This window comes from Xiphias gladius, chromosome 14, assembly GCF_016859285.1.
Source record: "Xiphias gladius isolate SHS-SW01 ecotype Sanya breed wild chromosome 14, ASM1685928v1, whole genome shotgun sequence".
Taxonomy (NCBI): Eukaryota; Metazoa; Chordata; class Actinopteri; order Istiophoriformes; family Xiphiidae; genus Xiphias; species Xiphias gladius.
Window position 1 is genome coordinate 8943301 of NC_053413.1, and position 12930 is coordinate 8956230.

The following is a 12930-nucleotide window of genomic DNA, read 5'->3' on the forward strand; positions in this document are numbered from 1 at the left end:
GGCTGGACCAGCTCCTGATTAGAAAACTAAATGCGGTGGAAACAGCTGGCCCGGGCAAGGAGGAGGGAAGCGCTGTTATCTAAAGGCGAACCCGTCGGGACAGCAGAGGGGAAAAGCTGACAGAGAAACAGGAAGCATGACCGGAGCACAGCGGTAGTTTGATAGGAAAATAGTCCTCGGTGGGTCTTAACACAGGTGCACAGAGAGATACACAGGCAAAGTAAAGTGGCTTAGAAAGTTATCGCTACATGGAAAGCTGCTGTGTTATGTCAGAAGAGAGGGGAAAAGAAGAGAGAAAGGCTGAGGTCTTCATTATTGCTGTGGTATTGGACACCGAAGTTTTTAAAGCATTCCAGTGCTGGCGTTCTCCTTCAGGGTGACAAATACTTCCAAATGGGTGTTGCATGGCTGTGTTGCGAGGACGACATGTCATCTCAAGAGTGCTGACCTCAACCAGCTCTGGTTCTCTCAGGCTGTCTGAGGATGTTAACTTATTTATAGTTGGCTTGAGGAGAACATGTTGAATAATACAATGGAGGAGACTGGACTGCAGCTGTACAGAGGCTTCAGTCATTAGTGCAGCTTCACATTTACCAATGAGACTGAGCACAGACTATGTAATGCATCAGAGGATTATGATGCAAGTTTAGCACTCGCAAAAGCAAAAATCATGTTTAAATTAGGCGGAAATTTAATATCAGAAATGGCTTATAAATTTCCTTCATAATACATTTGCCCTAATGATGATAATTGTAATGATAACCTCTTTTTAATGCATCATTGCATTAAATTTCCTTATATTTCTGATGGTATGTTGTTGATGATGTTCTAATTACACATACAGCCAGTTAAAGAATATGTACTTTGAAACTATACTGTGAGCTGATTGGTTGATTAAGATAAAATAGAACTTTATTCACCCTGAGAGAAATTTTGCAGCCAAAAAACCTCAGTTTACATAGCAAAATGAATATCATATATACGTAGAAAACAGTATATACTATCTGTAAATACATAGCTGTAGAACAGAGGGAGGTGCAAATTACCAATGCTGGAGCAATGCATGAATGAAACTGCGGGGAATGGAGACTACCATATGTTATAAATGATAAACAATAATAAAAAATATATATACATAAAAAATAGACCAGTGCATCTGTTTTACAATATTGCAATATGAAAAATATGAGCGTTATGGAGTGTGAATGGGGGGGGGGGGCTTTCCTTAAGAGTTGTAGCTTTTCTCACTTTGATTTTATGGACTTCGAACCATTAAATGAAATTTACACTGTGACCAAATTCAGGTCAGTAAGAGATCAATGTTAAGTATAACTAGATTCAGTTTGGTGTCCAGCCCTACTGTAATTCAACATTAATTAATTACACTTCTTGAATATGCAGTACCAACCATACCACAATCTAGTACAGCATACAGTTGGACTTTATATACATACATATATGTGTGTACATACATATATATAAAGTTCAACTGATTGTTGTGTGTGTGTGTGTGTGTGTGTGTGTGTGTGTGTGTGTGTGTATATATATATATATATATATATATGTGTGTGTGTGTGTGCTGTATTTGTGTTTCCTGTACTCAGGCTAATAGCTGTATGTTTGTGTTCACTTTGTTTATCTTTGTTGTCCTATGTCTATGTTTCTTCCTGTATACCTGTTATTGGCATTTGCCCAATAAAGTCAGATGGGATTCTAAGAACACACATCCCCATTTAGCCGCAATAAATCATAGGGGAACTTCAAACCATGCAATAGTACATTTTGAAAGTATGTTGTTCTTAACAACAAAAGGGCTCTTGGTGCAGGTCTGACCCGTCACTTTTTACCTCTTTTTCTGTCTCAGTGCCTCCTTCCCCTTCCCTGTAACTGCTTCACCAGCTGTCAGCACTCACCTTTTTGAAATATCAGTACATATATGTAAACACGGATGATTTCATATCACTGCATTTTGATGATTAATGTCTTGAATGCGCTCTTGTCTGTTTGGTCTGTGAAACCTTACTTTGTGTAGGCGATATGTTCCTGATCAAAAACAGTATGTATCTAAACACAGGTACGACCTGTTCAAGATTCTGAAATTCTGGACTAGAATGTGAGCTGATTGTTTGATTAAACTTCTAATCGTTGGATGTTTTCTCACATTAATCATACAATATTTGAACAGTTTATTTAAAATTGTACCATAACTATTAGTCAGCGTTACTGAAATTCTCTGCTTGTACCAACCATACCACAATCCAGAATATACAGTTTACAATATCAGTTTGACTCACAGCTATAGATATATTTTTGTTGTCCATTATTGTTTTTAAATAGGTCTGTTGACATATGACTATACTTCATTTCACTGCAAGAACTCAGAAAGGCACTTCCAAGCATGCGCAGCTGTAGAAATAAATTATTAAAATGTGTTGTTCTTTGGTGCAGGTATGATCTCTTTTTCTCACATCTCCTTCCAATTCTATCTCCCTACCTTCATTGTAACCACATTCATTTGTAATTCAGCCATCAGCACTCATTTTTGAACTATAAACACTGATGATTTGTATATCACTGCATTTTAATAATGAGGTAAACATCTCGTTTTGATGTGCTCTTTTATGGGGATCTGTGAAACTTTACATTTTTCTGGCAAAGAACATCTGATTAAAAGAATATGAATCTTGCTGTTATGTGTTAATCAAGGCTGAAGTCTACAGATCATGTGGAGCAGCCCTCACTTTAGGATGAGTAACTAATAATTGAGCGGGTAACTAAATATTCAAAAACACTACGTAATCCCAGAGTACATTGCTCCACCGTCTGCATTACCTAATCCCATCAGCCATCGCGGGGGAGGCGTGGATATGGCTAGTTGTCAGAGCAACCTGCATGTCATTAGGCGCGCCCCGCCCAGCAAATCATCTCAAGCCAATCAGAGGCCGTAGAAATGACATCATTGTTATTTTCAGTCGAGCTGCAGCTTAGAGGTGGATAAAGTTCGTCTCCACGTTGGAACTGATAGAAAGTACACTGTTTCTAGATTTTGGGAAGGAGAATAAATCCACAAAAAAAAAGGATACTAGAAGTGTAAAAACAGCGAGGCTCGGCGGCCGGGGAGCAACGTCTTTTGTTGATGAGCACACGGGTCACAAGAGAAAAGTTTTCTCAGGACACTTAAGTTGTCAAGTGAGTTGAACTTCAACAATAGGCGGACTATCAGCAGACAGTCGAGAGACAGCGACTCACAGGACATATGTAAACAGTCGATTTTGGACTTTTTTTTTTCTTTAAGGAGAGAAGACCTCCGTCAAGGTGATAGAAAAAAACAACTTTATTTATGTCCAGAAAAATGGAAGCGACGTTCTACGACGAAGCCGTGAATGCCTCCAACTCTCAGCATGACGGGACGGCAGTGTATGGGTTCAACCCCAAAACCCTCAAACAGACCATGACCCTGAACCTAAACGACCCGAAAAACTTCAAACCCCATCTGGGCGCCAAGGCCCTGGACATCCTGACGTCCCCTGATGTCGGGCTACTGAAGCTGGCCTCGCCTGAACTGGAGAGACTGATCATCCAGTCCTGCAGCGGGCTGACGACTCCCACCCCGACGCAGTTCGTCTGTCCCAGGAACATCACCGACGAGCAGGAGGGCTTTGCTGAAGGGTTTGTGAGGGCACTGGCGGAGCTCCACTACCAGCAGCAGACGCCGGTCGTCCACCCTGACGCACAGACCGGCGCTACCAACGGCGTAGCATCCGGCTCCGCCGCGTCAGAGGGCGGCGGGATTCCCTACAGCTGCACGGTGCGCAGCGAGCCGCCAGAGTACACAAACCTGGGCACTTTCAGCCGGGCTGTGAGCTCTGCGTCCGCACCTGCCAGCGAGAGGCACCCACCCACAAGTTACCCGGCCCCCCCACAGCCGCCCCACAGTCACATGGACCACCAGCTGGCGGCGGCGCAGCACCCGCGGCTACACGCGCTCAAAGAGGAGCCGCAGACGGTGCCCGAGATGTCCGGCGAGACCCCGCCGCTCTCCCCCATCGACATGGAGACCCAGGAGCGCATCAAGGCGGAGAGGAAGCGCATGAGGAACAGGGTGGCCGCGTCCAAATGCCGGAAAAGGAAGCTGGAGAGGATCTCCCGGCTGGAGGACAGGGTCAAAAACCTGAAGAGCCAAAACACGGAGCTGGTTTCCTCCGCCAACGTCCTCCGGGACGAGCTGGCTCTGCTCAAGCAAAAGGTCATGGACCACGTTAACAGCGGCTGCCAGCTCATTTTGACGCAGCAGCTCCAAGCTTACTAGACTGCCAAGGGAAAGGAACCAAGGGACATTTCTTGGGGACCAAATGCAGCTTAAAGGGGCCTGTTCAGCCTTGCAGGGGGGTCTCATTTCATGTTTCCACCAACTCATCCGCTAAGGCTCTCTCCACAGACGAATGGTGACCGACCGGCCAGATACTTGTAATTGGTCAGTAGAATGAATAATAACGGAGCAGGGGCAACTGAACTTATTGCACCGACGCACAGCTCAGAGGAAACATTTGCTCATGCCCCGCCTCTGATGTGACTTGTTACACATTTCTGGCAATTTAGTCTTTATTTTTATTTTAATTTTTTTTTCCATCTCCATCCAAAACTCCAAAATCAAATTTGCATTCAGTCAAGCCAAGGAAACGTGGCAAGTGTCCATACCTCGCCACAAGCTATGTGTCAACGGACTTTGGCTCATGCACACAGTCTTCCATCCTGACAGGGACTGTCAGATCTTGTGTGGGATCGAATTGCGAACGGAGAGAAACACAATGTGAACCAGGCCTTGCCCTGCAAATCTCCCACTATGTCAACTATATGTATGTGTATGCATATAGACTTGAGTCAAGCACTGAGTATCTCACCAGCGACTAGCCTACATGTACAGAGTAACACACACAAAAAAAAGTTTTACACCTTTACGCAAGGACGCTTATAGGTGTGTGTAGCGTTTACTGACAAAAAAAAACTGCCTTACTTTCTTAACCCTTGTGTTCATACAACTTTGTGATATAGGTGTAACTAATGTTAGACCTTAAATAACACTTTGTAATAATATTTGTACGCTGTATTTTGAGCACTTCGACTGTAAATGACGAAATAAAATGTTGGACACGCGTGATGCGTTAGTACGTTTGTGTGTACTGAACAATAGGGGGTGGGGTGGGGTGGGGGGTACGGGTGGACAAGATCAGTTATTGTATAGTTTCTTTGCGTGAAATGTTTCTTATTGAAGGAACTGGGGCGGGCGGGATATTGAGTCACCATTGCAGTGTGGGTTGCTCGTAATGGCTGGTGAGTCTACTCGGCCTCCTATTGGACAGCGGGGTGTCGGAAGTGAGCCACAGGCAGCCAAATATGGCAAGAGGTCCCGAGCGAGCACTGGGACGTGACCGAGTGTGTGTGTGTGTGTGTGTGTGTGTGTGTGTGTGTGTGTGTGTATCTGAATCACCTTCCTCCCACTACGGCTGGTGACTCCGTCCGAGAAGAAAAAAAAAAACCCTATGAAGCAAAAGCAAAGGTGTTTACACGCTTCGGGAGTGTAATGAGGCACAAAAAAAGGAGAATATTTTGATGTAAGGAATATTTTGTACAAAAAAAAAATGCATTTTTATTTATTTTACCAACTGCTGTGGAAAATAAATTACAAACAAGCTTCGTGTAGAAAAAGATACAAATTTATACACATTTTAACCTGAACTAGACAAACATGGCGAACAGATATTCAAGTGCACTGAGACATTAAAAATTCAGCTTAATCTGTGCACACACTGTGGACCACCAACACTGAGGGACACCACTAAAAGTTGTTTGAATACTTCTGACACAGATTCATCATAGGTTTATGAAGGGCATGAGCAGGCGGTTGTGCCTGGGAGATTTTAGAGATCCCACACACCCACAGTAAAACCACACAGGTGTCTTCACTTACTCCCCGATTGGACCTCTTCTCAGGATCTTCTACAAACTGTGCTTGGTTGACATCTGTTGCACCTATTACGGCGGGACTATTTCCATCTGTATCATTTTTATTGGTACATTAAATTGGACCTAATTATCGTCATAGCCCCTAACTTCAGCCTGACATGGGGTCTAATCAGCCAGATAAATCAAAAACACCTCAGTGGATTTTTTTTTATTTATTTCTACCTGCAGTCCGTTGTGACCTGGTCATGTACACAATGCTACACGATAAGATACGGGCTATTGTGTTTTCTTACAGGGTTTTTTTGTTTTTGTTTTTTAAATCAACAGTTGTGTTGCATATCTGACCATATGAACCAAATTAACTGAAGGAAACACAGCCATGTTTCATTCTATTTAGGCTTGTTACCCACACACACCTATACACCGACACTGTCCAACCTGGCTCGAAACCTGTGTTCGTAGCTACTGTTATATCCTAAAATTAAACACAAATATTATATCCACAAAATTAGATTCTCGCTATATGACAGTAGATTAAAATGATGGCTGATCGACTGCCAAAACGACTGGTGGACCAGACAAAAATAAAGCAGTTACAGTGCTAAATTGCCAGCTATTGGCTTTTGGCTGGAGCTGACTGCCCACTCTGTATCCACTGGCCAATTATTTTGTTTCATCTTGCTCCACTCATCCTCTATCTTTCCGTGCAACATGAATGTGATTTTCGAGGTCTTCCAAGGTACTTTCAACACATTGTTGCCCATCCATTTCTGTTTGGGGATTATTTGTGTGTTTGGTTCCTGGTAATGTCCACAGTCAATATACAGTCCCGTGTGAGTGGTTCTCAGCTGACGAGCACGCCCTCTTTCGCAGCGAGGCGTTGCCGGTGCACATGGTCTTGTTCTAGTTCTTCGTGGCTGGGGTGCCAGAGCCGTGACAGAATGCGCTCCATGTTGAGGGCATACATAGTGTGGGAGGGCATCACACCATGGTGAACCTACAGCAGACAAATGTTACAAAGGATATTAAACCATATGAATTTCTGATGGTTAAATGGTGACAGTTGAAAGCAGCTCCGTTATGTCCACTTTTATCAGTCACATCCAAGTTTGGGACATACTTTGGGTATAATCCTAGATCGTTTCAGAAGAGATTTTAAAAAATTCCATGCACTCAATTACAAAGTAGAAAATTGAATCACATTTTACTGTTTTACAGTTTGTTCATGATCCTGTTCACCAAATCTTACCACTGCAGCACAGTGCAGTCATGAGTTATACAGGTTCATCTGACTTGTTCCACATATAAAAAAGGTACAAAATTAGCTGAAGGTGCCAGGACCAGGAAAAAATATGAGCACATTTCTCTTACCTTTAAAGCCTCCAGGAGATCAAACAAACTGATTGGAGAGAGGGGCGCAGGAAGACTGTCAGCAGAACAAGCCAATAAGTGGACAGCTTGTTGCTCAGCCTCATCAGGTGACACCTGAGGTGGTGGGCCAGCAGGCAGAGAAGCACTTGGAGGAGGACTGCATGAAAGGGGGGAGGGCGAAAAAAATAAATAAATAAAAAACTGAAAAAGTTGATCAGAATTACTACTACCCTTTCATGACAGCTACAGTAACAATGGTTAACTGTACAGATTATTGTATGAAAATATAAGCAAAATAACATTTACAAAGTATTACCTTTTAGAGCAGCAATGGCATTTCTGTTTACATGAACTCGTTTTCTCATATAAAACATTGCTTATCAGCTAGTAAGAGCTGGCACAGTTGTCCCTACCATTCAGTAACACTGTGGTATGCAGCAAGGCTGTTTTTCAGATAAGGCTGCGGCGTGACATCACTGCCAAAGGCGTAAGGGAAGTGACCATCCCGTAACCGATATGCCTTTCTCCGGGTGATTACAGCAGTCAGGACATCTTTCAAGTGGTGCTGAAATAAATCAGAGCAGTAAGTAAAGCTTTCCCCAATCTCCAGAGTAAGCATAGCTGTCAGTCATACATGAGAAGTGGTGCAGATAATAAATCTCCATTAATTGAATCCCCTGCATGCAAACACAGGATGTCAATGAAAGTTTCAGTTCCAAAATGAATCTCTACCAAACCAAGACTATCTGTGTTTGAGTTTGTACTGAAGTTACAGGTAATTTAAGACATTGGCATGTAAAAAATTACTCACTTCTTGAGGACAGCTATATTCCATTTTAAAAGTACTGCATCATGAATTTCAGGAGCAAAACTGATGCACAGAATTTTGGAAAGAACTCCTTTACACCTTGTAAGTGTATACAAAGTGTACAGACATGAATTCTGAAGTAACAGTGAAATACGGATACTTGCTGTCAGTTTTTAGGGAGGATACTTAAATCATTTTCTCTGGTAATAACTTTTTAAGTATTTAGTCAGTCATTCTTGTTACTAAAGGAAGAAATGTCATTTTGGGTCACCCGGTTAGTTAACTTTGTCAGAGATGTGTGTATTAACTAGGTCACTTAGATAATTACGCGCAAACTAAAGGAAGTTGGCACTATTCAGTTCTATGGATGGTACATAGTCCTAGCTGCCCCACAGTGCTAGACCATAGGGTGACTGTTGCTAGCACCAACAGTGTAAATGACGGATAATTTTACACACACACACACACACACACACACACACACACACACACACACACACACACACACACACACACACACACACACACACACACACACACACACACACACACACACACCCCTGGTGGACAGTTTCTACAAACCTCAACAGCATAGATCATGGTGCTGATGGCTTCTTCTGTGATGTTGTCTAGGCCCAGCTCAAACGCTGTCACCATCATGCGGGCCTCCATCTGGCCCCGCGTGGGCAGCAGCAGAGTGTGGGCGCTGAGACGCAGCTCCTCCTCCTCACCTCCCACCTCTCGTGGGCTGAAGGGCTGGGCAGCGCTCAGAGGGTTCTGAGGCTGGAAACGATGCTGAAGACACAAACAGGACAAATAAGCATCCAAATGATAATAGTCAATTGTTCAGACATCAAGATTAATTAGATATCACTAACCTTTAGAAAAATAATACAGCCAGCCATCATTTGGGAATCAAGCTGTTTTGAGATTACTGATTGGAGACAACTTACATCAAATTTCTGTCTAGAAGAACATTTCTTCTTCCCTTTTGGTTTGCCAGGCTTTGAAGCAGAGCCACCTTGCCATTGTAATGGTCCAGTGCCCTCTAGAGGACAAAATAGAACACAGAACACCAGATGCATGGAAGACACCTTCATGGAGAAACGCCATTTAAAACAGCATTTCCCTTTTGTCAAATATTTAGAATTTTCAGTATTAATTGTTTCTTTCTTGCTCTTGACCCATGATTCATCAACATTGTTTCTCCCTCCACTTATTAATTCCATTTTAATTAAGGCTTGTGACAAAAGACAAAATTCACATTCTTTAATCACAGGCCATTTTTTACTTTGTCCTTTTTCAGCTGTATTTTTCTATTGATGTGAATGAAAAATGCACTGCAAACAAATAAAAGTTGCTAATAAAGTTAAAACAGATTATATTACTTAAGGATTGAATACTTTATTAGCTTAAACAAAAAAAACAAGGTCACATACAGTTTCAGAGACACAAAATTATTTAAAAACTTTCCTACCTGGCGTGGAGACGATGATCTGGCAGCGTGTGAGAATGGCCAGGAGAAAATCATTGTGAACATGGACTGTAGAGGAAGGAGGCGGAAAAATACAAAATAAGCAACACTTTTCAAGATAGCACCAGTTTTTCAACATTGACATTGTAAATGTAGGTTTTCCTGGCTACCAACCATTCTCCTGTGCCAACAGACGACGGGCCTCAATGTCAAACTCCTCCTTACTGATCTTTTGTTTGAACCATAGCTTCAGGTTTGCCCAGTAACTGCACGGAGACGCAACAAATGCGAAACATCATTACGGTTCATATATAACATTAATTTCATAAACAAAACTATGCTATATAGACTGTTGCCTCCGCATGTCGCTATCTCCTAAAACATTTTCGCTTTCAGTATTGGCTATTTAAATAATTTATGTCTATATCATCTATATATAAAGTATATAGCGGCTACGTTTCTATGTTTTCTCTCTTTTCCATTACTCTATCCTCTTTTCGTTTCACCCCACGCTAACTGAAGGTAAACATCTCAATATCTTCAAGCTGTGCTCATACAAACGTACAAAACGTTAAAATACTACAAGATACTTTCCGTAAAGTTCAGAACGAGTGAAAAAAACGCATCTAATGTTTGTTTTGTATCATTTCATCCCGAAAACACATAATGAACACTAAATAGTGACTCAATGGTGCTGCAAACATTAGCAAGTGCTAGCAAGCAAGTTACCGGCGAAATTATTTTGCGTTTCCGCGGCAAACTAAGAAACAGACTCAAAAACCAATGCCCGAAAAATACAGTGCATACAAAAACAATTTTACTTACTGTTTGACATTATCGCCAATTGCATCAGTTAAATTTTTCTTTGCAATCTCAAGCTCGCTAGCATGAGCCGCCATAGCGTTCATAAACTCCTACACGGACGTCATCACCGGGCGACACCAAGCCTCCCCCCCTTTTTTTTTTGTATCTGCAAACTTTGTTGCTCCGCTAGTGTCGTTTTAATAATCAGGATGGAAGATATTACTTGACAAAAAATACCACTTAGATACCTCTTTCTATGGCAAACAGCACCATCAACTGTTTACTGCACACAACCAGCACTAATACTGGAACAGCTGTTGACTTGACAGCTATAAAAATCTATAGTCATCCATATTAAAGAACAAAAATGTGTGTCCTTTTTTCTTATCTTTTTAACGTCTTTAATATCTACATTTTTGCATGTATTCTTGGACCGATATTTTAATGATTTTTACAATGTTTTTCTCACAAAGCCCATGTCACTCATTGTATTGCATTCAGTGCACTATCTATTGTGAAATGCCTCATTTTAAATTAAACCTTGTATTTCTTACCCTTTCCCTTCTCAAGTTAGATCAAATGGGGTTTGTGAGCGTGAAATGCGTATTAAAGGCTGTCAGTTGTTTGTGTGTATAACTGCTTCTCAGCCGGGACAACCTCTCATCCTCCTGCCTCACCTGTCCTGCCACACAGTGAAGACACTGGTATGGTTTGGTAGTAACACTACCAACCACTAGATGGTATCATGGTATCATTTCAATTGTGCAAAGCCCAGTCCACTTAACATCTTGGTGCAACAGGGCTGAGTACTGGACCCGTGCATTTGCAGTTTGATATGCTTTATTAAAGCGTCAACACACATCGTAGTAGCAAGGTCATGGTGCATTTTAGTTTGCAGTTTATCAAGCTCTATTCTGACACGGCACCATGGGTTCACTGAAGCCTGAACTAATGTCTTTCAAGTATGGCTGTAGGTTTGGTGTACAAATCTGAACAAAGCCAAGAATGTGACAGAAGAAAACCTTTTTAAAAAAAATATCTCATTGGCTTAAAGCTTAGTTGCAACAATTTGCAACAAAGTAGGAAAGAATTTAATTTCTCCCCCTTCCCAGCTCTAGGAATGTATTATTAATCTTTTTTTTAAATGATGTTCCAACTTTTTACTGCTCTGTAAAGTTAATAAGGGTTTTTTTTTTTTCGGGCCATTAACTCCAGAAATACTTTTTCAAATGATATCAATAACCCCCTTCCAATACAAAGCCAGCTGCCAGAATTCAAGTATAGTTTAATAAAACTGGAAAAAGCCATCATTAAAAAAAAAAAAAAAAAGTGTCTGATCCCATTTTAACCACTGAAATTCCTGCTCCATTCGTGAGTCACTCACATCTGCTGCCACTTAGGAATACAGCGCCTTAAATGTGAACCACTGCTAAATGAAGACACTAAACTTCCTGTTCTATCATCGAAATGTAGTGGTAGAGTTACCAATTGAATTCAGAACTGGTGGAAAAATGTTACTAATCACACTAAAGCACATTCAGGTTTGGCTGTAGCAGGACTTTAATTTTATTTGTCTATCCCTTGGTCTGAGCTCAGTCTAGCTTGAGACATCAAGTCCTGAATATCTTTCTGTAAAAATCTTTTTTGTTTTAATGTATGCAAAGATTTGCTAGGTTCTTCTATTTGTATCACTCTTTAGTGCTGTTATTTTCAACCGTTCGTTCTATTGAATGTGTGTTCTCTTCAAGCAAATTGATAAAACCTAACGCTGCAAACAATTTTTTACTTTTTAAAACTTATATGTAGAATTTATTGTCAATAGCTAAAAGACAAGACCAGAATTACTGCTTTTTCCCCCCTCTCCACTGGACTGGATGTGAAACATTTCTGTGGTTCCTTCTGTTGTCCCCTGTGGCTCTGTGGCTCATGTCTACCTTGAGCAGGTTTAGACTGGGAGGCCCTTTTGTTTTCACTGTTTTAACTATGGGGTAAAAACAAGGGCAATCGCTCCTTCGGCTCTCTCTCTCTCCCCAGGTGGTCATGAAGCCTTAAACAGACTTCTGTGACTCATGCCATTCATCACCATAAGTGGAATCATATAGCCAGAACACATAGAGTTAACAGTGATACTGTAGACTATTAGTGGGTCCTCCAGTTCAGTGACTAATGCAGACTCCTCAGTGTTTTGAGGTCATACTGTACTTCTTTACAAAGGAGTTTCATTTGATCATGTAAGGGGTTTCAAGGTTTGGGGTCTAGAATACACATGGATTTTATGCCAACCACATGAACAATGAAAACCATCTGCATATTTGGTGACTAATCGATGTATTTAACATACTAAATGTCCGTTAATAAGCAACTGAAACTCGAGGAGCCCACTTGTCACGGCTCAAATGTTCCTTTGTTTATAATCTCTGGGTTGTGATCTGTGCTTTGATTGACTTGTTAGGGTAAAAAAAAAACCTAATTTAAATAAATCTCATTTTAAAAACCTCAGCCCTCGCTT

At 41.4% G+C, this 12930-nt stretch overlaps 2 protein-coding genes across 3 annotated transcripts; one reads left to right on the top strand and one right to left on the bottom strand.

Moving 5' to 3' along the window:
- The first annotated feature begins 2953 nt into the window (after positions 1-2953).
- Positions 2954-5158, top strand: LOC120799405 (transcription factor AP-1-like). Its single transcript, XM_040144578.1, has one exon. It carries the CDS (start codon positions 3341-3343, stop codon positions 4307-4309), a length of 969 nt encoding a protein of 322 aa, XP_040000512.1. The 5' UTR covers positions 2954-3340; the 3' UTR covers positions 4310-5158.
- Positions 5159-5636: 478 nt separating this feature from the next.
- On the bottom strand, positions 5637-10690 carry tada1 (transcriptional adaptor 1). 2 transcript variants are annotated; one of them, XM_040142701.1, is made up of 8 exons: positions 10443-10690; positions 9792-9883; positions 9621-9686; positions 9022-9191; positions 8726-8938; positions 7749-7900; positions 7336-7492; positions 5637-6961 (listed from the first exon to the last, which is right to left on the bottom strand). In XM_040142701.1, exons 1-8 carry the CDS (start codon positions 10523-10525, stop codon positions 6809-6811), a joined length of 1086 nt encoding a protein of 361 aa, XP_039998635.1. In that variant the 5' UTR covers positions 10526-10690; the 3' UTR covers positions 5637-6808. The 2 variants fall into 2 exon arrangements, with proteins under 2 accessions (XP_039998635.1, XP_039998636.1); XM_040142702.1 differs by having other exon boundaries at positions 9097-9191; positions 10443-10686.
- Positions 10691-12930: the final 2240 nt, after the last annotated feature.

Coding starts and splice junctions, on each gene's coding strand:
- LOC120799405 (XM_040144578.1), top strand. CDS start 3,341: ATGTCCAGAAAAATGGAAGCGACGTTCTACGACGAAGCCGTGAATGCC.
- tada1 (XM_040142701.1), bottom strand. CDS start 10,525: ATGAACGCTATGGCGGCTCATGCTAGCGAGCTTGAGATTGCAAAGAAA. Junction 9,884..10,442: donor ATTGGCGATAATGTCAAACA/GTAAGTAAAATT, acceptor GTCTCCGTGCAG/TTACTGGGCAAACCTGAAGC. Junction 6,962..7,335: donor ATCTCCTGGAGGCTTTAAAG/GTAAGAGAAATG, acceptor TGTCTGCTGTAG/GTTCACCATGGTGTGATGCC.